General features: G+C 46.1%; 1 protein-coding gene across 3 annotated transcripts in view; it reads right to left on the reverse strand.

Annotated features, from left to right (window-relative positions):
* The window catches only part of LOC148011792 (putative acyl-activating enzyme 16, chloroplastic), a 253538-nt gene that overhangs the window by 131042 nt on the left and 96925 nt on the right, over positions 1-25571 (reverse strand). For all 3 annotated transcript variants that reach the window (XM_087670449.1, XM_087670448.1, XM_087670447.1), the window contains exons 5-8: positions 14729-14940; positions 13354-13472; positions 13082-13231; positions 12929-12996 (exon numbers count right to left, since the gene is read on the reverse strand). In XM_087670449.1, coding sequence (XP_087526575.1) covers positions 12929-12996; positions 13082-13231; positions 13354-13472; positions 14729-14940 — 549 coding nt within the window. The remainder of the gene's footprint in view (positions 1-12928; positions 12997-13081; positions 13232-13353; positions 13473-14728; positions 14941-25571) is intronic.

The raw sequence follows: 25571 nt of genomic DNA on the forward strand, positions 1-25571 counted from the left end.
CCCAGCCATTGGTGATCTTGAATGAGAAGATGATACACTTGATTAGTAGAAGCCTTTTCCAAACTCAACCGGCCTGCAAGGTCCCAGTCCTGCCAAGGATGATCCACAGCCAGGGCAAGAAAGGGTTGCCTACCCTGAAGCTCCGACAAAAGCTTTCCCCATAAACCACGGTATCCGCGCGGGATCCTGAAAAGTCTCCTAGCAGTCCGAAACGATGCGAGGACATTGCGAGTGGCAAGGGTAGCATCCGCAATCGAAGTCACACCTAAACGGGCCATGCGGTTAAATCTCGGTCTGAGCTGATGTTTGTCTTCCCATGAAAGTAATCTCGATACTGCCAACAATTCCAGCTAAAAGGAGTTAGTCTGCAAGCGGTCCCCCATGGGATGCCAACGGGCCTTTTGGAGCACCACTTTCCAAGAGCCGACCAAGTGCAGTAACAAAGAGGAAGAGGGACTGGAAAATCGAGAGTCAGCATTAAGGACATGCCACCAGGAGGCCCGAAGTCGTGTGTTACCATGGCGTAGCCCGCTGTCCTCAAGAAAATAACGGCCTATGATGGTGCACGGGTGATTATCCACACACATGGCACGAAAAAGAGACCAATGAAGAGCCAACATATGAGTTTCAGCATCCAAAATAGCTCCACCACCCATGCGTTTAGGGGTACATGTATGTGACCATGAAATCCACGAAATGCCTGGCTGCAGTGAATCCTTCTTCCATAGCATAAAACGAATAGGATGAGTGAGAGCCTTCAAAGTAGTAGGCGTCCACGGCAGCAATGGCACGAAATACGTTAGCATTGGTAGCATAATTGTCTGAGCCACTTTGAGGCGGACATGGAATAGCCACGCTTGCGACTTCCAATACATAAACTTCGCCGCCAGTTTTTGTGAAATCCACTCCAGTAGGTCCTTTGGCCGTACATCCACCCCCAATGGGTATCCAAGATGCCTGACAATGGAGCCACGGGAAATCACCTGGCCCTGCCAGCCTAATGACTGTAAATCAGGCTGCGTGCAACTGAGAATGGTTGACTTAAAGGCATTGATGCGAAGACCAGAGGCCTGACCAAAGAGCGTCCAAACATCTAATGCCTTTCGAATGTTGTCCTTGTCCGCCCGCAAAATCATAAAGGTGTCATCAGCCAAAGATTGGCTAATGAAGTGCTGCCCCAAAGGAAGAGACAATCCTGCCAGCTGAGCAGAAGCCGCCATTGAGGATAACATTGAAAGGACCAGGTGAGTCGCCAGGGCAAAGAAGAGAGGACTCAAAGGGCAACCTTGTCTGACCGAGTGTGCAAAGACAAATGGCTCTGTAACCCCACCATTGAGCATAACTCTTGAAGAAGCCGCAGCACTAATGGTGTAGATCAATCGGGACATCCGAGTACCAAAGCCCATAGCAGACATGAGATCTGCAATGAAAGACCAGTCCACATAGTCAAACGCCTTTTCCAAGTCCAATTGAATCAATACCACTTCCTGACTGGAGTGCCGCGCATAGTCAATAGCCATTTGCACATTTAAGATATTATGCAAAATGTTGTGGCCCTTAATGAAACCATATTGGAGAGGATGCACAATAGCTGGAAGGTGCTTGTGAAGCCGATTCGCCAGCACTTTGGAGAAGATTTTATACATCGAGCCCATCAAAGAAATTGGTCTCCAGTGTTGCAGCATTGACGGTGAAGGGACCTTTGGAATCGGTTTGATAAGGCCTTCTTTCCATGAGGAAGGCATGACCCCTGTTTCCCAAACCTGCTGAAACATGACCGCCAATGGCTTCACCAACTGCGTCGCCGAGTGCTCAAAGAATTCATTAGTGAGACCATCCCAACCAGGACTTTTATCCTTAGGCAAGTGCAACAAAACATCCATAACCTCCTCCTCGCAAATATCCGCCTCCAAAGTGTCTTGCATATCAAGTGGAACCTGCTGGCGGACCAGATGATAGAAGACCGAGCGGGCATGCGTAACCTGGCTAGAAGGCAAGGGAGAAGAACCAAGAAGTTCCATAAAATAATTTCTGCACATATTGACAATGGTCTGCGGATCAGTGAGACCATGCGACCTTTCGAATCCTGGAGTCTAGTCATATTTTCGTGAGCCGGAGAAGCATGCAAGGCGCAAAAGAACTTATGAGACTGGCAGGCACTATCTTGCAATGTGTCAGTCAAGTTATGCAGCTTGGCCTGCTGATAAGATTTCAACTAAAACACTTGAATAAGATGGGCCAAATGCCTCTCCAGTGACAGCAGAAAATCATCATCTGGGGAATCCACGAGCAAGGAACGGACCAAAGCCAATAAGTCCTCTGCTGCATGTCGATGTCGCCGACAAAGAGAGGCATGATGAATCCCATACTGCCGAGCAACCCGCTGCACATTAGAGAGCAGCCGTGCAAATGAAGCCAAGCCCTCAGAGGCGAAGTCCAATAAGAACCTCTCAATCAATTGCTGCATATAGCCCTGAAAAATTGGATGCTTCAAATAAGAGGAGTTGAAACGTAAAGGGAGCCTATCCAGCAACTGCATAAAAGGTGCAATAGGTTGTGCCCGCATCTCAAGCTGGAGGGGGAAATGGTCCGACAACGCATATTGCTGCAAGACCTTCATTTCCAGCATCTCGGGAAGAAAATCATCCCCCTGCATGATATACATTCGGTCCAACCGCGACCAAGTAGTTGCATATTGTGCGGAATGAAAAGTAAACCCTGAAAAAGAAGGGTGAAGCCACGACCAAAGATCTTGCTTAAGTACGCGCAAAGCAAAGGAATTCCACACCCGGCTTTCCGGCGTATCCATTACCGAATGCCCTGAAGTGGACTGAGAAGAGTCAACACACATATTGAAATCTCCCATAAAAAACCCCCTTCGGCCAAGTGACATGGAGCCCTGCAAAGTCGACCAAAGATCCCGTCAGGATGCGGGATCATTCGGAGCATAGAGGCCCAGCAACCATAAAATCTCTCCTTCAAATAAGACTTCGATTACCAGAAAGCGGCCCTGCACATCATTTTTAACAAGAACAGGCTGGTATTTCTCATGGACAATCATCAGCACGCCCGAGTAGTGCGTAGCATGTGTCCCTGCATAAAACAGACGGAATCCATGACAATCCACAACTTTTCCTGCTTCACCGTGACTTTTGTGCTCAACTACACACAATACATCCCACTGGTTCTCATGCAAGACAGTCCACATGGCATGTTGCTTATGGCGAGAGCAAATGCCTCGCACATTCCACGTGGCTATCTTCATATATCTTCAAAAAAAGGAAGTCAGGAACGAGGCGCCTATTGCCTCGATTTCACCTTTTCCGCGAGAGCATCCAGGACACCCTCATCCAGAAAATCAGCCAATACTGCAAACGAATTCTGGCGACCTGCTTTAGAGATAGAAGGAAAACCCACTGCCTTGGGAGTGGGGCGGGGATAACGCTGATCCCAGGGTGTAATCACATTACCTTTTGTATCAAACGCCAGCTTAGCAGATAGGCCCTTGGGACCGTCTGTATAGACTTTCCTTGTAGACTGATTACAGGGGGCAGATGGGGCCATAGTAGGCGCAGCCTGCTGTGAAGTGAACATTTCTTTCCTGCGCATATACGTGCGCACGGAATCCTGTGAAGCATTAGGCCCAGGATCCGCCAGGCCTGCATCCAACTTTTTACCTTTTTTTTTACGTGCCTCAATCCAATCAGTGCTACGGGAATCCAAACCTAGGACCTGTTGTTTGCCTTTATCCACAACATTAGGTGACTGAAGGGCCTCCTGTGTCGGGGCATCAAGCACCATGGCATCCTTAGGGAGCACAACCTGCGCATCCTCGGAAGACGGTTGCCTTTCAAGGCATTCGGCCATAAAATGCCCCAATTTACCACATGAAAAGCAGTGTCCTACAAAGTTGCCCCATTTCAAGCGAAAATGCAAAGGATGCATGCCAAAACAATTGAGGCGAAGCCACGCAGGCCTTTTCCTGGCCGTGTCCCATAACATGCATAAACAGTTTCGATTCATAGCCCTGAGGCTTGGGGGAACCAGCACTGTTCCCACAACTACCATCGCATCCTTCAACAATGGCCAATAGACCGCCAGACAATTTTCCACTTCCACCCACACCGGGCATTCTCGTTGAAGCAGACGCTGGAAGTCGCCCATAGGGCGCCATGGTACAACATGAACCAAGCGGCGATCAAAGAATAATGGCAACTTGGACAGGAGCTCAGCTCGATGTGTTTCCAATTTCAACAGCACCTCATAAAAGCCGCGAGGTCCAAGGAAGATCTCCTCAACACACTCCCCTTGCAATAAATGGTGCATCCACTGGCAAATATGTGAAAGCACTGGGATCCTGCCAGTGAAGAAAAGTATAACGGCACGGTCATAAAACACCGAGAAGGACCACAAGACTGATTTCGGGTCCACCATGGCTTCCAGCACATCATCAGTTCCCACGTCAGAAAAATTTTCATTATTATGTTGGACATAATCGCCAAGTAGAGTATTGGCAAAGTCCAGCAAATGCTTCCAGTCAATCTCCTGCGGATCCACAGGATCAGAGGCAACCTGCGCATAGGAACGTTCTTGAGGACCCATTGGCTCGTCAGAAGTATGCTTGGAGCATTTGCTCGCAGATGGCACTTCAGAACCCGGAGGCATCTCCTCCGTGCACGGCACCATATCCTCCGGCTCCTCTGTGTCGGAATCAGGGCCAAGGGCTGCCACCGTCCGGTCTAGAAAATCCATATCCAGGCCAACCATACTGCTATCTTCTCTCTGAAGAAGTCGTCAGGCGGCAGTCGTCAGATGGGTCTCCAGGCGGCGCGTAGGTCTAGGCGATCCTCTCTCTCTCGCTCTCGGCTGCCTTCACTCTGCACACAGACGTAAAGCAGGGGACCACAGGCGAACAGGCGTGCACTCGTTCAGGCCTCTCTCTCTCTCTCTCTCTCTCTCTCTCTCTCTCTCTCTTTTTCGTAAAAGGCAATTGTATTAATTACGAAAAAAATACAAGATTACTTGATTACAAGATACATGATGACACAAAGCCATCATGTGAAGAGGTTCTCTCTCTCTTTCTCTCTCTCGTTTTCCTGGTTACAAGAAACACGAGGGCCCTAGGCCAATGTGTGGGAAATCCCTGTAGTAATGCACTAAAAAGGTTACACCAATCATGGCAACGACCCAGAGGCAATTGCCATATGCCACGGATGCAAATCCTCCCGAGGGAGCAAGTCGGAGTGTCGGATGAGATCTAGCTGCCAATGCAAGAGGCCTTTAAGCCTGGCAATATGTTGTGGTACATTAGAGGCGGAATCAAAGAGAAAAGCATTGCGTGTGGTCCAAATGTGCCAGCATCCCCAATATCTGAAAAAGTGAAATAAGATCTTCACAAGCAATTGTGGCGGTGTGGGATACTTCGGGCGCACAAAAACCCAGTCGAAAGGAGTTAGCGAGGACCCCACCACCGCGCGCCAAATGTGCGACAGGAGTGACCAGATATTCTTGGCGAGCGGGCAAGAGAGAAAACGATGTCGGGCCGATTCCGCCGATGTGGTACAGAAGAAACAATTGCCATTCGAGATGCGACGCTTGGCAAGGGCCGAGGCCAGAGGAAGACCACCAATCATCACCCGCCAAAGAAAGACCTTGCATTTGAAAGGTGTCTTATTTAGCCAGCCCTCCATCAACGTTTTCTGCCACCATGACAGCGATTTCCGCAATCCCCATACAGTATTAGCTTTTTCACCCAGCCATTGGTGGTCTTGAATGAGAAGATGATACACCTGATTAGTAGAGGCTTTTTCCAGACCCAGCCGGCCTGCAAGGTCCCAGTCCTGCCAAGGGCGATCCACAGCCAGGGCAGGAAAGGGTTGCCTACCCTGAAGCTCCGACGAAAGCTTTTCCCATAAATCACGGTATCCACGCGGGATCTTGAAGAGTCGCCTAGCAGTCCGAAAGGATACGAGGACATTGCGAGTGGCAAGGGTAGCATCCGCAACCGACGTCAGACCTAAACGGGCCATGTGGTTAAATCTTGGTCTGAGCTGATGTTTATCTTCCCATGAAAGGAGTCGCGAAACTGCCAACAATTCCAGCTGAAAGGACTTTGCCTGCAAGCGGTCCCCTACTGGGTGCCAACTGGCCTTTTGGAGCACCACTTTCCAAGAGCCGACCAAGTGCAGTAACAAAGAGGAAGAGGGACTGGAAAAACAAGAGTCAGCATTAAGGACATGCCACCAGGAGGCCCGAAGCCGTGTGTTACCATGGCGGAGGCCGCTGTCCTCAAGAAAAAAACGGGCTATGATGGTCCACGGGTGATGATCCAGACACATGGCACGAAAAAGGGACCAACGGAGGGCTAGCATATGAGTTTGTGCATCCAAAATAGCTCCACCACCCACGCGCTTAGGGGTACATGCATGTGACCATGAAATCCAGGAAATGCCTGCCTGCAGAGAATCCTTCTTCCATAGCATGAAACGGATGGGATGAGTGAGAGCCTTCAAAGTAGTAGGCGTCCATGGCAACAAAGGCAGGAAATACGTTAGCATTGGTAGCATGATTGTCTGGGCCACTTTGAGGCGGACATGGAATGGCCACGCTTGCGACTTCCAATACATAAACTTCGCCGCCAGTTTTTGTGAAATCCACTCCAGCAGGTCTTTTGGCCGTACATCCACCCCCAATGGGTATCCAAGATGCCTGACAATGGAGCCACGGGAAACCACCTGGCCTTGCCAGCCTAATGACTGTAAATCAAGCTCCGTACAACTGAGAATGGCTGACTTCAAGGCATTGATGCGAAGCCCAGAGGCCTGACCAAATAGTGTCCAAACATCTAATGCCCTTCGAATGTTGTCCCTGTCCGCCCGCAAAATCATAAAGGTGTCATCAGCCAAAGATTGGCTAACGAAGTGTTGACCCAACGGAAGAGACAGCCCGGCCAGCTGAGCAGAGGCTGCCATGGAGGATAACATTGAAAGGACCGGGTGAGTCACCAGGGCAAAGAAGAGAGGGCTCAAAGGACAACCCTGTCTGACCGAGCGTGCAAGGACGAATGGCTCTGTAACCCCACCATTAAGCATAACTCTGGAGGAAGCCGCAGCACTAATGGTGTAGATCAATCGGGACATCCGGGTCCCAAAGTCCATAGCAGACATGAGATCTGCAATGAAAGACCAGTCCACATAATCAAACGCCTTTTCCAAGTCCAATTGAATCAATACCACTTCCTGACCGGAGTGCCGCGCATAGTCAATAGCCATTTGCACATTTAAGATATTATGCAGAATGTTACGGCCCTTAATGAAACCATATTGGAGAGGATGCACAATAGCTGGAAGGTGCTTGTGAAGCCGATTCGCCAGCACTTTGGAGTAGATTTTATACATGGAGCCCATCAAAGAGATTGGTCGCCAGTGTTGCAGATTTGACGGCGAAGGAACCTTTGGAATTAGTTTGATAAGGCCTTCTTTCCATGAGGAGGGCATGACCCCTGTTTCCCAAACCTGCTGAAACATGACCACCAATGGCTTCACCAACTGCGTGGCCGAGGACTGAAAGAATTCATTAGTGAGACCATCCCAGCCAGGACTTTTATCCTGCGGCAGGTGCAACAAAACATCCATAACCTCTTCCTCGCAAATATCCGCCTCCAAAGTGGCTTGCATATCAACTGGAACCTGCTGGCGGACCAGATTATAGAAGACCGAGCGGGCATGCATAACCTGGCTAGAAGGCGAGGAAGAAGAACCAAGAAGTTCCATAAAATAATTTCTGCACATAGTGACAATGGTCTGCGGATCAGTGACCATGCGACCTTCCGAATCCTGGAGTCTGGTCATATTTTCGCGAGCCGGAGACGCATGCAAGGCGCGAAAGAACTTATGAGACTGGCAGGCACTATCTTGCAATGTGTCAGTCAAGTTGTGTAGCTTGACCTGTTGATAAGATTTCAACAGAAACACTTGAATAAGATGGGCCAACCGCCTCTCCAGTGACAGCAGAAAATCATCATCTGGGGAATCCAGAAGCAAGGAACGGACCAAAGCCAGTAAGTCTTCTACTGCATGTTGACGTCGGCGACAAAGCGAGGCATGATGGATCCCATACTGTCGAGCAACCCGCTGCACATTAGAGAGCAGCCGTGCAAATGAAGGCAAGCCCTCAGAGGCGAAGTCCAATAAGAACCGCTCAATCAACTGCTGCATATAGCCCTGGAAAATTGAATGCTTCAAATAAGAGGAGTTGAAACGTAAAGGGAACCTATCCAGCAATTGCACAAAAGGTGCAATAGATTGTGCCCACATCTCAAGCGGGAGGGGGAAATGGTCTGATAACGCATATTGCTGCAAGACCTTCATTTCCAGCATCTCGGGAAGAAAATCATCCCCCTGCATGATATACATTCTGTCCAGTCGCGACCAGGTAGTTGCATATTGTACGGAATGAAAAGTAAACCCTGAAACAGAAGGGTGAAACCACGACCAAAGATCTTGCTTGAGTACGTGCAAAGCAAAGGAACTCCACACCTGGCTTTCCAGCGTATCCATTACCGAATGGCCAGAAGTGGACTGAGAAGAGTCTACACACATATTGAAATCTCCCATCAAAAACCCCCTTCGGCCGAGTGACATGGAGCCTTGCAAAGCGGACCAAAGATCCCGTCGGGATGCGGGATCATTCGGAGCATAGAGGCCCAATAGCCATAAAATCTCTCCTTCAAATAAGACTTCGATCACCAGAAAGCGGCCCTGCACATCATTTTTAACAAGGACAGGCTGATATTTCTCATGGACAATCATCAGCACGCCCGAATAGTACGTAGCATGGGTCCCTGCATAAAAGAGACGGAATCCATGACAATCTATCACTTTTCCTGCTTCACCATCACTTTTGTGCTCAACTGCACACAATACATCCCACTGGTTCTCATGCAAGACGGTCCACATGGCATGTTGCTTATGGCGAGAGAAAATGCCTCGCACATTCCACGTGGCTATCTTCATGTATCCTTAAAGAAGGAAGTCAGGAACGAGGCGCCTGCTGCCTCGATTTCACCTTTTCCGCAAGAGCATCCAGGACACCCTCATCCAGAAAATCAGCCAATACTGCAAAAGAATTCTGGCGACCTGCTTTAGAGGTAGAAGGGAAATCCACTGCCTTGGGAGAGGGGCGGGGATAACGCCGATCCCAGGGTGTAATAACATTACCTTTGGCATCAAACGCCAGCTTAGCAGGCAGGCCTTTGGGGCCATCGGTATAGACTCTCCTTGGAGACTGATTACGGGGGGCAGACGGGGCCGTAGGACGCGCAGCCTGCTTTGAAGTGGCCATTTCTTTCCGGCACGTATACGTGCGCACGGAATCCTGGGAAGCAGTAGGCCCAGGATCCGCCAGGCCTGCATCCACCTTTTTACCTTTTTTGGGACGTGCCTCAAGCCAGTCAGAGCGACGGGAATCCACACTCAGGACCTGTTGTTTGCCTTTATCCATGAAATGAGGAGACTAAAGGGCTTCCTGGGGCGTGGCATCAAGCACCATATCATCCTTGGGCAGCACAACCTGCGCATCCTCCGAAGTCAGTTGCCTTTCAGGGCATTCAGCCATGAAATGCCCCAATTTACCACATGAAAAGCAGTGTCCCGCAAAGTTGCCCCATTTCAGGCATTAATACAAAGGATGCATGCCCGAACAATTGAGGCGAAGCCACGCGGGCCTTTTCCTGGCCGTGTCCCATAGCATGCATAAACGGTTTCGGTTCATCGCCCTGAGGCTTGGGGGAACCAGCACTGTTCCCACAACTGCCATCACATCCTTCAACATAGGCCAATAGACCGCCGGGCAATTTTCCACCTCCACCCACACCGCGCATTCGCGTTGAAGCAGACGCTGGAAGTCGGCCATGGGGCGCCATGGCACAACATGGACCAAGCGGCGATCAAAGAATAGTGGCAACTTGGACAGGAGCTCAGCTCGATGCGTTTCCGATTTCAACAGCACCTCATAAAAGCCGCGAGGTCCAAGGAAGATCTCCTCAACAGACTCCCCTTGCAATAAATGGTGCAACCACTGGCGAATATGCGAAAGCACTGGGATCCTGCCAGTGAAGAAAAGTATAACTGCACGGTCATAAAACACCGAGAAGGATCGCAAGACTGATTTGGGGTCCACCGTGGCTTCGAGCACATCATCCGTTCCCGCAACAGAAAAAGATTCATTATTACGCTGGACATAATCGCCAAGCAGAGTATTGGCAAAGTCCAGCAAATGCTCCCAGTCAATTTCCTACGAATCCACAGGATCAGAGGCCACTTGCGCATAGGAGCGTTCCTGAGGGCTCATTGGCTCATCAGAAGTATGCTTGGAGCGTTTGCCGGCAGGCGGCAGTTCAGAACTCGGCGGCAACTCCTCCGTGCATGGCACCATATCTTCCGGCTCCTCTGCATCGGAATCAGGGCCAAGGGCTGCCACCGTCCGGTCAAGAAAATCCATATCCAGGCCAGCCATACTGCTGTCTTCGCACTCGCGCCCTCTCTCTCTCTCTCTCTCTCTCTCTCTCTCTCTCTCTCTCTCTCTTTCTCTCTCTGGGCGAGTCCCGCAGACTTGTCGGCCTCAGCCGTGGCCAATCCCAAGGGGGTGTCGATAGCGCGTGGGTCAGGACGCAATCCTAACGGAGCCGATGCAAGAGTGCGAAACACAAGGCCAACGGGCAGTGACAAAGGCCAGAACGCTGAGGAGGAAGGCTGGCAGGCGACAGCAGGGCTGAACCGTCAGCAGCCGACTCGCTGCGAAGCAGGGGCGACAGGAGCTCTGACACGCAGCGCAGCCGCGCGTTGACCAGGAGCCGAGCCCGCAGGTCAGACAGGCGGCGGCAGGGCGGGGCACGCAGGCAACGGGCGCCAGATGCTGGCGACGGCGGCGGGGCTTGCAGGCGATGGCGGCGGGGGCTGCAGGCGAGGGCGACGGGGCACAGGCGACGGGGGCTGCAGGCAAGGGGGCACAGGCGACAGTGGCACAGGCGACGGGGGCACAGGTGACGGGGGCTGCAGGCAAGGGCGACGGGGCGCAGGCGACATGACAGGCGTGGCGGACAGGGCGACGACGAGCAGATCCCGCAGGCGATTGCGATGGCGACAGCAAACAGGGTCACGACAGTCAACCCGTCGATGGCAGGGCAAGGCACGCAGGCGGCGCCATCGCGTTCCACTTTCCTCTCTCTCTCTCCCTCTCTCCCCAATGACTCTCTCTCTCTCTCTCTCTCTCTCTCTCTCTCTCTCTCTCTCTGTGTACAGGAGTACACAGGTCAGGTCAGGTCGATCCTGCGCAGGGTCGTTTTGCAGGGTCCAGTCGAACCTGCGCTGCACTGGGGAAAGGGACCAGGCGACGCGCAGGGCAGGGCGGCGCGCAGGGCAGGGCAGGGCAGGGCGACATGCAGGGCAGGGCGGCGCACAGGGGGCAACAAGGGGAAGCAGACGCAGAGAAGGAAGGTAGGCACACGAAAGAGGCAGTCGCAGACGACGCTGGGCTTTAACGTGGAGCCCCAGAGCTGCGACCTGCGCAACCACAGGCGGAATCCGCAGGGGCAACTGACAGAAACCCTAGACGGGGTCCCGTCGCATCCCCACCAGCATGCTCGCCATCTCCGCCCCCCCTCTCTCTCTCTCTCTCTCTCTCTTTGAGAAGATAATTGAATTAAGTAGTAAACATTTACATCAGACCATCCGGTCAGCGAAGAAAGAACAGACCCAAACGAAAATCTACAAAGACCCTAACACAAAAATATCGCACACAAAAAGGACAACTGGTGTGGAGCGAACAATATTCAGCCAAGGAGTAGCAATGTCAAGAAGAACCAGATCAGCTGACACCATACAGGAGATCTGCCATAACACTAAACCACGAACACGGGCCACATGACCATGAATGCCCAATACTAAATCAAAAATAAAGGCATTCCGAGTATGCCAAATATGCCACAGGGCTGTCCATCTAAGGAAATGGAAGAGGCATTAATAATCTCAATGCAAAGTAGACATAGAGGTCATCTTTCCAATAATCCACGAATGAGCTGATATCCGGTGCTGGGTCGCGGAGGACCACACACAAGAAACAAAACTCCAAATCTATCGAGCAACAGGGCAAGAGACAAAAAGATGAAGCAATGTCTCATCACATGTAGTGAAAATACACAACGAGCAACAAATATCTTGCGAGCACGGAACACAACATCAGTTGGAAGACCCCCAATAAGCAACCTTCATTTGGACTGAGATGTAATCATACATGGCTTTCTAGGACATACCCAATGCAGAGACTCTCTCTGGAATTTGAACAGAGATTATTCACACCCTCTACAGGGGATGGAAATGTATGCCTTTGCTCATACTCAGGATTGTGGCACCTTCTTCCATTAGAGTCACATATGCTATGGCAGAAGACAAACTAGCTGATTGGATGTTTACTCAGCCTTCATATTATACTTTCTTCTACATCTGTGGTGTAAGTCTTATATAGGGCTTACTTGATCATTTTACCTCACGAATTTATTTCTGAGGTGGTTATTACTAGATTTGTCACTTCTTTGAACAAGTCTGGACATTGGTACCAACAAAAAAACACAGCCTACATGTGGAGCCAGATCTTCTCAGCTATAAGACATCACATAGGGGCAATCCATTCTGAATGCAAGGGCTGCACACTTGCACCCTATCTTTTTATCTTTGTTGCTGAGGCCATAAGCAGGTTCTTCACTGCTGTCAGAGAATCCTGATTATACCCTGTTACACAGTTTAGTGCACTCAAATTTTCCATAAGATAAATGAATGTGCATATGCAGGCCATAATTAGGAGCAGTTTTGTGCAAGCACAAACATTGAGTGATAGACCTTGATTTTTTTTTTAATTATGAAAGGAAATAAACCTGTAAAGTGTGTCAAAAACCAAGGGAACAGAAACCATATAGTGTGGTGGATAGCGCCTGAGGTCCTCCTGCACTACAACAAAACAAAAAGACAATGGGTTTTCAGTACAAATGGTACTCTTGTTTTAGAAGTTTAAGAGGATTAGGCCATACCTTCAGGCTCTTGATATTAGTGTATACTTGTTCACTTCCTCGGGCCAAGGAAAAATACTCTACGGAACGTTCATACATATGCCATGGTGGCAAAAGACTAAGGAATCTATCGCCTGGACTTGGTTGAACAACTTCCCACAAATGCACAACCTATTGGTTGAACTTTGATATTAGGACACAATTCCATGCATATAACACGGTGAGAAAATTTGACATTCAAGCATACATGCTACATCTTTGACTAGCTTTTCATGAAAATGCCATAAACTTACCTGGTGTAAAAGGTTTGCATGTGTAAGCATAACACCTTTAGGACTTCCAGTAGTGCCACTGGTGTACACAATAGTAGCTACATCATCTGGCTGAATTTCTTTGAATTTGCATGTTTGAGCTGCATTACATAGCACCTTTTCAATGAAAGCTATGTGACTTTTCCAACTTTCCAGCTTATCATTCTCTTCCATCACACTTAAAAGTAAAGTTGAGAGACTGCTTTTATGGAGATGCATTATGGGCTTGCTAGGTCAAACATTGGCAGCTATGTCAGGTTGTCCCAGGTGTGCTTCTCCTTTGGAATCAATGCAACACTTGATTTGGGATTGTTCTAATTCCAAGGAGTTTCAGCAAAAGTTGTCTGTTTTTCTTCATTTTCCAAGCTTCAGACATCTTTTTCTGCAGATATTTTGATAACTATTTGACAGCTTAAGCTGTATCTTTGCATGTACTGAATGGATCTTTGGCCTATGGGTTAATAGAAGGCATGGACTCTTAATGCATCCAGGGTTGGCAAGTACTTACTCCTGTACACATGCTGTGCATCTCAAATTTTTGAGGCATCCCTTCCTTTTGCCATTTAATTGCTGAGCATCTCATTTTTCTTGGGTTTGGTTGATAGGAAATCATCTGCATCCACTCAGACTGATGGTAATCAAATGTTTAGCCCCAAGTCTGTGCTAAGTGAATTGTGCTGGCGTGAAGCCTTTCTTCCTATCCAACATGGATTCCATCTAGGATGAGTTTAAGATATAGAAAGACCTTGTGGAGTCAAAAGAAGTTGAAGAAAATTCCAAGTTCTTTGTACATTTTCCATACCGAGAAAAGAAGGAAAATCCTAACAGGATTGTAAGGAAAAGACGTCAACAGCTCTCTAAGGATTGCAAGAAAATTTTGGATTTTCCATTCCATAAATGGTGTTATGAGTTCCATGAATTCTACTCTAGTTTCTTGAGCTTCTTAGCTGCATAGGAAGTGCCTGCTAATCCATAAAGGCTTCAGGAGACTCCTAACGTCTCGTAAGTGTCAGAAGATAATGCTTTGCTAGTCTATGCTTCCATCAGCATTTACTTTAGCTGATTACTCATGGTTCAATTGTTCAAATGTTCTACTAAGTGTGAAAGGATAATGCTTTGCTAGTCTATGCTTCCATCAGCATTTACCTTAGCTGATTACTCATGGTTCAATGTCCTCCCCACACCAGAGAGCTATCAAACAGATATTTTGAAACAGTAAATGTCTGGATTGCCAGAAGATGTACGACAATTGTGTATGTATGAATGGTTACACTTCAAAGATTTTCTTCTGTTCTATAGGAAGGAACCATCAGTTACAAACTTGATTTCAGGCACCAAGGCAGACTATTTCACTTACCTGACTGATCAACAGAAGAAGATTCTGTTCGAGCTTCACCCATCTTTAAAATTTCCTGGAATGTGTATAACGGGACATTAGCTCCAACAAGCTCTTTAACAGGCAAAGACTTCTCACCCCAAAGAACTACTATGAATTTAATTTTCGAGGATGCATTCAGTGCTTGGATCAACTTCTGGCAAAGGTCCACATTGTCAACCACAAGAGCCACACTGTAACCCAAAAGAAATGAAAAGCAGAAGATTATGATCTGCCAACTATATTTCATTTTGCACGTTATCAAGATAAGCAGTTTTCTAATGCCATAGCTTAGAACTAATGGGCAATGTTACTGCTACTTTTATGCTTTGGGCTCTGAAAAGTAACTTCTTCTCAAATTGCAAATTAAACATCCCCAAACAGCAGTTTCTACCCCTTTGGATGTTAAATGTTAGAAACTTTTCTTAGCTCTTCAACTGAATTTTTGTGTTCTAATCTTAAGAAAAGGTAATCTTATGTATTCTCAATTGTCAGTTGATGAAGGAACGCAAAACTAGCTAGATAAGAGATTTGCTCCCCAGAATGTTTAGGCAGGAAATTCCTATTTCCAATCATGGAGGAAATCAATTTTAACACTCAGCTGCTGTGCAATATCTTGCATGTGCTTATTCCCAAATTTCTAATAAATGAAATACATCAACAAGCTAGATAAGAGAGTGGCTCCCCTCTCCGTGGACGATGGGATCAAGTGCAAGGCCTGTCCAGGGCTTGTCAGGAGCTCCGCTGTCATTCCATGCGCACTTGGGGCGGCCAGGACCTGTTTTTCGAGATGCAGGTAGGCAGGCCCAAATGGCGTTACACTCCCCCTCCATGGCTTCTTGCCCCCATCCCTCCTAGACCCGCCCTGAGAGGCTTGTACATTTGATATATTTGTGAATCTGCATCAGCTCTAGTTAGTCTGTTGAGCATGAGCACTTCCTTGTATTCAAAGATCTTGTTTCCTGAAGTAATATAATTAGCCACCCTTTATTTGCAAAAAAAAGAGAGTGGCTCCCCAGAATGTTTAGGCAGGAAATTCCTATTTCCAATCATAGAGGAAATCAATTTTAACACTCAGCTGCTGTGCAATATCTTGCATGTGCTAATTCCCAAATTTCTAATAAATGAAACACACTACACTCTTTTAATCTTTTTAAACCTAGCTTTTTCAGATTTTTCAGTTTTCCATACTTCTCATCCCAATCCACCATGTAGACCTACACATTTATCTCTGTCTCTTCTTCTCTGATGATAGATGATGATACCAATTGTATTGGTTATGATCTCATAGGCTATTCTGGCCTTTTAAAGACATTAATGGATCTTATCTTATCTTATCTTCTCTCTCTCTCTCTCTCTTTTTCGCAAAGATAATTGAATTAAGTAGTGAAAATTTACATCAGACCATCAGGTCAACAATCTCTCTGTATCTGCTACTTTCTATTACATCAGACCATCAGGTCAGCATCCTCTGTCTCACACACTCTCTCTGTAACTAATATTTCCATAAGGCCTGCTCGCACACAGAACAACCTATTACATGAACAGAACTAATAGATCACACAGAAGGAACAGCTGAAGTAGAGCGAACAATCGCCAGCCAGGGAGCAGCAATATCTGGAAGAACCAAGTTCGCTAACATCATGGAGGAGATTTTCCATAACACTATTCCATGAGCACGGGCTACATGCCCATGGATGCCCGATGCTGAATCAAAAATAAAGGCATTACAAGTACGCCATATATGCCACAGGGCTGTCCATCTAAGGAAATGGAATAGGCATGAACAATCTGAACTCAAAGAGGGCATAGAGGACATATTTCCCATAATCCACGAACGAACTGATAGGCGATGCTGAGTCACCAAGGACCACACACGGGAAATGAAATTCCAGATCTGTCGCACGATAGGGCAGGAGGCAAAGAGGTGAAGCAATGTCTCATCACATGTAGTGCAGAAAACACAACGCCCTGCAGAGATCTTTCGGGCACGGAGCATTTCTCCCATTGGAAGACCACCAATGAGCAGCCTCCACATGAACACTTTTCCCTGATACAGGACCTTAGACTTCCAAAGCTAGATAAATCTTTCCCGCCACTTCTTTTTGCTGTCCCTAAGATGCCATAACTTATTCACTTTCCCCATGACCCATCTCTTGGCTTCCACCATCTGATGATATATTTGATTAGTTGACATTTTCTCAAAATCATCTGGATGCACAAATATCCAGTCACGCCAAGGATCCAGTGGCTGTAACACACGCAAAGAAGAGAACCTCTAAAGGCTGTCCTATATGGACGACCAAACCTCCCTGTATCCACGAGGCACCCTAAAGTACTAACAAATACGCCTAAAGAAATAAAGACAGGGCTGCCCAGGAATAACACCATCATGGATTGTCTTCAACCCCAACCTAGCCATTCGATTAAACTTGTATTGCTGCAAATCTTTTTGTGGCCAATCCAACAACCTTGAGGAAGCCAGTATTTCTCCTTGCAGCGAATTTTCCTCTTTGCGAATATCGGGGGGGCGCCAAACTGCAAAACGAAGCATCTCCTGCCAGGAAGCTATCAAATGAGAAAGGAGGAAAGATTGGGAGACCTTTATAGGCCTCGTAGAATTAAGCACATGCCACTAGGAAGCATGAATAACAGTGCTACCATGAGAGATGCCAGTCTTTTCAATGAAGAATTTGGCAATATCTGACCAAGGATGACACTGAATACATAGACTTTGCCAACAGGGATAGCCTCAAAGCAGCCATATGCAAATTAGCATCTAGCAAAGTTGCAACCCCCATCCTTTTCGGAGTCCTCACATGCTGCCAGGAGATCCATACCTGCCCCAAATGATTGCCTTTCTTTTTCCAGAGCATAAATCTGATAGATTGGACCAAATCCAAAATGGACTTCTTAGTCCAAGGAAGCAATGGCAAAAAGAATGAGATCATACTGATTATAATGCATTGAGCCACTTTTAGTCTAACATGTAGAGGCCAACTCTAAGATGAACCTGTCATGAATTCGGGAGGCCATCCAATCCAGCAAGGCACAAGAAGCAACCTCCACGCCAATAGGATATCCCAAGTGTCTCGTTATATTGCCCCTTGTGATCACTATTCCATTCCAGCCCAAGGCTTGCAGATCATTCTCCGTACAGGAGAGAAGGGTGGATTTCTGAGTATTAATGTGAAGACCCGATGCCAAAGCAAAAAGATTCCAGGCCACCATTGTCCGATTAACATTAATACGATCCGACTTAAGGAACATAAAAGAATCATCTACCAAAGATTGACCCACAAGCTGGTCATCACCGGGAAGAGTTAAGCCAACTATCTCACCTTGCGCTACCAACTTATCCAATAATGAGATCATGGGGTGAGTTACCAAAGCAAACAACAAAGGACTAAGAGGACAACCTTGCCGAAGGGACCGAGATAAGGCAATTTCCTCTGTAATCTCTCCATTAAGGGCAATATGGGCCACAGCACCCTGATTGATGGTATCAACTAGAGAAATCATATGGGGCCCAAAACCCATTGTAGACATTAATTGCCGCAAGAATGACCAACTAACATGATCAAATGCCTTCTCAATATCCAACTAAAGCATAACAATGCGCTAGCTAGAAGCTTTGGCATAGTCAATTTCCAGCTCAACATTCAAAATGTTGTGCACTATATTCCGACCTTTAATAAAACCGTATTGACATGGATGAATGAGATGCGGAAATAATTTCTATAATCTGTTGGTCATATTTTTGGAGAAGATTTTATATAACGATCCCATAACGAAAATGGGTCGCCATTGTTTCAAAGAGGTCAGAGAGGGAACCTTGGGCAACAGCATGATAACAGCAATCTTCCAATCGGAAGGCATCGTACCAGAGTTCCACACCTGCTGACACAAGCGAGTTAATGGGTCCTTGAGCAGTTGCACATGGGCTGAAAATAGCTCATTAGGAAGCCCATCCCAGTCTGGACTTTTCCTTCGAGGCAAGTGAGACAGCACTTCTTCCACTTCATCTTCAGAAATATCAACCTCCATTAGATTCGCCAAAGTCACGATATCACCTTGCCCATCCTTTGAGCACACAATATTTTCTCGGGCATATTTCTGATGCAAACAAGCAAAAAATTGATGAGTTTGACAGTTGTTATCATGTAAAGCTTCAACTCTGGCTGACAGCTTGTATTTTGCATATTCCTCTTCCTGAAGAGATTGGACACTGCCTTTCAGTCATTCAATGCATGTGAGCAAGTCATCATTGGAATCCCCATTCTGACATAGAGACAAGGAATGAGCTAATAAGAATTGAGTATGCTGCAATTCAGCTCAAAAAAGGAGGAAGCATGCTGAATACCATATTGTCGGAATAACGCTCATGCATTATCCCTAAGAACCGCCCATGCTTCCATCCCTGTAGATAGGACCCTCGAGCTAAAAGAGGCTATCAGTTGTTGAACACCTTCCAAAAACTAATTTTGCTGTAAAAAAGATTGATTAAACCACAGAGGCAAATGGGCAAGGAGAGCCTTAAATGCATGAACAAGTCTGTGGCTCATTTCCAGAACCAAAGGGTAATGATCCGGCAAAACATGTTGTCTTTCCACCCGCATATCAATGACTACAAGAAGAAAAGAGTCACTTTGGCAGATATATATCCTATCCAGTCTCGCCCAAGTGTTTGGATGTTGAAAAGAACGATAAGTGTATCCAACTTGTGATGGGTACATCTAGGACCACACGTCCTATTTCAAAGATGCCACTACAAGAGCATCCCAAGCCTGTCTCTCAGGACCATCCATAACCGAATGCGGAGAAGTTGCCTAATTTGCAGAAACACAAGTGTTAAAATCACCCATAACAAAGCCTTGACGAGCCATGGCAAGACAATGCAAGTCATCCCAAAGCTGATGGCGTTCCCTTGTAGTAGAAGGAGCATACACTCCCACAATCCACAAAACCTTGCCCTCATAAATTATTTCAAAAATCAAAAAATGGCCACGAGGGTCCTGAGAGACCAACGATGGTTGTAGGGAGGGTTCGACGGCCAACATAACTCCCGATCTATGCAAAGGACGACCACTAAAGAAAACTGCATAATCCTTATATACATATGAAGATCCAGCCAAAGCGTGCTGTAGTATATCTCCCTGCATCTGTTACATATACACATCGCACCACTTTATCACAGCCGACAGTTGTTCCTCTATCACAACCGACATTTGTTCCCCTTTTGTAGCCATTATCTGGAGTACCAGAGCTACATACGCACATACACATACACGACACTTATCACACTCACAGCACCGTATTTTCAGTTTTCAGTTTTTAGCTTTTCATTCAGCACTTTTATTTTGGATAGCTGGACCTCATCAGTTGTATCACAGTTTGTCTCATAGGCCAGTTTTGGTCTTTAGAAGACGTTAATATAACTTTATTTCTTTCTTTCTTCTCTCTAAACCATGTGATCAGAGCAGACATACTGAAGTTAGATACGAAGAAGACCTGGATCCAACCCCCCTCCCCCCATGGCACGAGGATGGCACACTACCAGACCCACTTCCTTCAGGTATCTGAGGATGGTTTCATCACCCGACCCAATTACATGGACACACAGCTGCCTCATGGACTACGCACAGTTATTGGTCAGATCTGCACCTCATCCCACCACCTGAGGATTGAGACAGGTAGATGGGAGGGTATACAGATAGAGGAACGCATATGCCCACTATGCGATAGAGAGCCAGAGACAGAGGAACACTACATCTGCCAATGCACTGTATATTATGATATACGAGGTAGATACCACTGTCTGTTTCGAGAGGGTTTTGGACCCCTGAGACGGATCATGCAGTTTGAGAATCAGAGATTCTTGGGATTCTTCCTCTTGGAGCTCCAGAGGTGCAGAGCAACAATTCTACGGAGTAGGAGGCCCCCACAGCTCGGCTCACATAGACAGAGAGCAGTCACTGACTTTTTCACTGATACACGACAGAGTATGGCAGATACCACTACTACTACCACACAGCCTACACGAGTACATCATCATTGGACCTCATCTTTTGTAGGTGTCCCTTTGGATAGAGCAATGGCACTTAGCCGGTCTAGGCACCCACGTCCACCTGGACGAAGGCCTAGACATCCACACCACAGACAAATTAAAGCCATCATTGAGCGCCACAGGAGACAGATGCCGAGACGCCTCAGCCATGCAGAGATAAACCTCCTTAGAGGACAAACATCTCATTGATAGAGAGTTTTCCTTTTTCTACTTTGACTTTTAGATCATTGACATGTTTCCCTTTTATAGGACACTATTTCATTTTTTCAGTCTTATAGGCATGTTTTTCATCTTTTCTCGTTCCAGATGAGAAACACACCATCATTGTATGTATTGCTTTGGTCTCATAGGCCACATTGGCCTTTTAGAGACGTTAATATACTCTCTCTCTCCACAAATACGCAAAACTAGCGAGATAAGAGACTACCTCCCCAAAATGTTTAGGCGGGAAATTCCTATTTCCAATCATAGAGGAAATTAATTCTAACCACTATCAATGTGACACTCAGCTTCTGTGCAATATCTTGTATGTGCTTATTCCCAAATTTCTAATAAATGAAATACATCAACGAGCAATATTACCCCAAACATCTCTCTCTCTCTCTCTCTCTCTCTCTCTCTCTCTCTCTCTCTCTCTCCATGAAAAAGTGTATATTAATGTTGGAATATTTACATCCAGCCAATAGACCATCCAAACGGAAGGATACAAGTCTCACATCAGGCCTTTTGGTCAGCCATGAAAATCCTGTCAAGCACAAGTCAAAGCAAAAAGGCTACTATAAAATAGCACATAAGTATCATGCTGGCTGCAGAATTGGAGTAGAGTGAACAATATCCAGCCAAGGAGCAGCCACATCAGGGAGGACCGCATCTGCTGAATTTGTGGAAGAAATCTGCCATAAGAGTAATTCTCAAACATGGGCCACATGACCACAAATACCCGAGGTCAAGTTGAAAATAAAGGCATTACAGGTATGCCAAGTCTGCCAAAGAGTTTTCCATCTAGAAATTGGAAAAGGTAGGCATAATCCGAGTACAAAGAAGACAATGAAGGCATCTTGTCCAAGACCCAAGAACGGGGGCGTCTGCTGCTAACGAATTGCCAAGGTCCATACACGGGAAACAAAGCGCCAATCTCTGTCTCACCAGAGGGCAAGAGATAAACAAGTGAATCAGTGTCTCATCACAAGTAGTGCAAAAGGCCCAATGGCCCCATGAGATCTTGCAAGCATGTAGGACATCCTAGAAGGAGGACCACCAATAAGCAGGCCTCCACACAAAAACCTTTCCCTAATAACGAATCTTGGACCTCCACAAACTAGAGAAATCTATCCTGCCACTTCTATCCGCTATCCTGGGCACACCAAACATCATTTGCTTTCTCAGTGACTCATTGCTTGTCCTCTACCATATTGTGGTAGATCTGATTAACCAACCTTTTTTGAAAATCATATGGTGTCACAAGCATCTAATCCTGTCACCGCAGTGAAACAGGCTAAAAGCAAGCAGCGGATTATACCACTGAAGTTGGTCCTACGGGATCAACCAGATCTGGCTATAGCCTTTAGGCACCTGAAAGTATTGGTGTATGCGCTGGAAAAGATAAAGACAACACTACCCACGAATGACAACATCATGTACGGATTGCAGCCCCAATGAGCCATCCAATTAAATTTCTCTCATTGGAAATCTTTATCTAGCCAATAAAGCAACCTGATGTGACCAACATTTCATTTTGTAATGAATTAGCCTCCTTTCACAGACCAGGAGGATGTCAAACTATAAAGCATATCTCTTGCCAAGAGGTAATCAAATGAGTCAAAAGAAATGAATCCGACAATTTAAAAGTCCTTACAGAATTCACCACATGCCACCAAGATGCCCGAACAACTGTGCAACCATAAGAGATACCAGTCTCCTCAATAAAGAATTTTGCAACTCAGTCAAAGGATGAGTCTACACGCAAACGGCTTGCAAAAGTGCCGTTCTCAAAGCTATCATGTGAAGATTAACATCCAATAGAGCAGCTCCGCCCAACAGTTTAAGAGTGGTAATATGCTACCAAGATATCCACGCCCAAATGATTGCCTTTTTTTTCCATAACATAAAATAGATAGGTTGCATCAATTCCAAGAGAGACGTCTTGGCCCAAGGAAGCAAGAGTAGGAAATAGGACACCATACCAATCATGATACATTGTGCCACTTTGAGCTGCACATGAAGAGGCCAAACCTGAGATTTCCAATACATAAAACTAGCATAAATTCTGGAGGATATCCAATCAAGCAATGCTCAAGGAGGGACTTTCACACCAATGGGATATCCCAAGTGCCGCATAATATCTCCTTTGAAAACAATAGCTCCCTGTCAACCCAATTCTTATAAATCTGTCTCCATACAAGAGATCAATGTTGATTTTTGAGCATTAGTATGAAGGCCCAAGGCCAAAACAAATAGACTCCAAACTACCATTGTCCCATTGACATTAGATCAAGGCTAATTGATCTAATGTCAATGAGGCAATGGTAGTTAGGAGTCTATTTGGTTTGGCCTTGGGTCCTCATACTAATGGGATATCCCAAGTGCCGCATAATATCTCCTTTGAAAACAATGCTCAAGAAGGGACTTTCACACCAATGGGATATCCCAAGTGCCGCATAATATCTCCTTTGAAAACAATAGCTCCCTGTCAACCCAATTCTTACAAATTTGTCTCCATACAAGAGATCAATGTTGATTTTTAAGCATTAGTATGAAGACCAAAGGACAAACCAAATAGACTCCAAAAGACCATTGCCCCATTGACATTAGATCAACTAGCCTTGAAAAACATAAATGAATCATCTACCAAAGATTGACCCAAAAGTTTAGAACCACTAGGAAGAGATAAACCAACAATCTCCCCATCCTCAACCAACCAATCCAACAAAGAAAGCATGGGATGAGTGACCAATGCAAATAATAAAGGACTGAGAGGGCATCCTTGACAAAGAGAACAAGAGAATGCAATCTCTTGTGTAAACGCCCCGAACAACATAGTATGCTTAACAATTATGATATTCGCTTGTTTTCGAGATTTAATATAAAAGAGAATGAACACTTAAAGCTGAAAATGAAAATTACTCACAAAATTACAGCCATGAAAATGTAAAAGTAATGGAGACAAGATTGAGGGTTGAAGATGGGCAATGCCCCCCGAAGGAATGTATTTTTGCTCAACCCAAGTCCCTTAGGGAAGAGCTCAGTTACAATCAACCTGAGAGTGAGAAGAAGTAATTCTCACTCTCACAAGATCATGCAAAGATGTACAAACACACATGCATTATCTATTATGCAATGATAAAAACTGATTTCTTTACAGTATGAGAGAAGAAAAAGGGGAAATCAGCCTTCTCCATCGTTGAACAGTAGTACATGGATAGGGCTTGCTTCTTGTTGCTAAAATGGAAGAAAGAGCTTGAAAAGGAGTACTGTAATGAATTTACAGGCTTGCTGTCCTGTAAATAGCAGTGATAGAAGAGGGAATATGGAGGAATTTGATAATGGAGAAGTGGGGGATGATGATGGGGATGGATGGGGCCAAATTCTGGCTTTCTGTGGGTGCTGTACATGAGTTTTCAGCAAAGAAAAATGATATTGAATGAATAAAAACGAGCTCTTATTTATAGGAGAGGGGAGAGCTAGTACAAAAGGGGAAAGTGGAGTAGCACAAGACAAGTGTCCAACCACATGTCATGAGATGTGACAAGTGGTGGGACACTTGGAAACTTGTGTGACAAGTGTCTTGACACTTGTCTCTTCTCTATGGCCTTCCTTTTTGGGTTGAATACTGTCAAGAATAGAAACAACCAAATTTAGTAAGCGCTGTCAGAGTACAGAACTTACTATTTTTAGAATGACATCCCTATTTTTTAGGACTAGCATTTTAAGGCTAATTCGAGGCTCCTAAAATTTAGGGACCTCCTAAAATTTAGGGATCTTCTTAAATTTAGGGACCCCCCCTCCCCCAATATGGGTGTCATATGAAAGCTTTTTCCGTGTACATCGCAAAAATGGTATCTGAATCTTCATGTGACTTTCCTATGCAAAGGAATGTGTATTTCAAGCTTTCAGCCCACACATGCACATTATACAAGCATTTCATGATCATGCCATCTTGGTGATTGTAACTGCTTGTTCTGGTGGATCTAGCCCACACTTCAAGGCATCAATCCTTTCTGTGTGCGAGTCTAACCCTGATATGCGTGAGTTCTAGTCACAGGCGCCCAATCGGGCCATATAGGTGGAAGTGTGAACTATCTTTTCTCTAACCCACCGCGTGGGTCCACCATGACCTGTGACCACTCATCAGTGGCCAGCTCCAATGCACTTTTCTTTATATCTAATTAGTGCAAAGGAAATAAATTTAATAAATCATTATATAGACAAATTAATGAAAGAGGATACAAATTTTGTTTCTATAGAGTTGGGATAGCCCTCTGGCTTTTATTCAGCTGTCCTCAGCTGAAAAGCTTCTTGATATTGTTGTAGAATATTTGGGTAATCCTTCATGAATTTTTCATCTACCCACTGTGCATCTGTTGTGGGTAGATTCTTGAATTTTAGTAAGAATTTTCGTGTCACAAGGCCACTTCTCGTGGTTCGATCCTTGAGAAACAAAATCTTTTCAGGTTCCAAGAGTTGCTCTGTTTCTTCAACTTCTGGGGGATCTTCAGTAATGGGTTCCTTTGGTTCTGGTCCTATGTAAGGTTTTAGCAA

The sequence above is a fragment of the Lygodium microphyllum genome, chromosome 28, assembly GCF_053477565.2.
Source record: "Lygodium microphyllum isolate KBCC chromosome 28, Lygodium_microphyllum_v1.1.10, whole genome shotgun sequence".
Taxonomy (NCBI): Eukaryota; Viridiplantae; Streptophyta; class Polypodiopsida; order Schizaeales; family Lygodiaceae; genus Lygodium; species Lygodium microphyllum.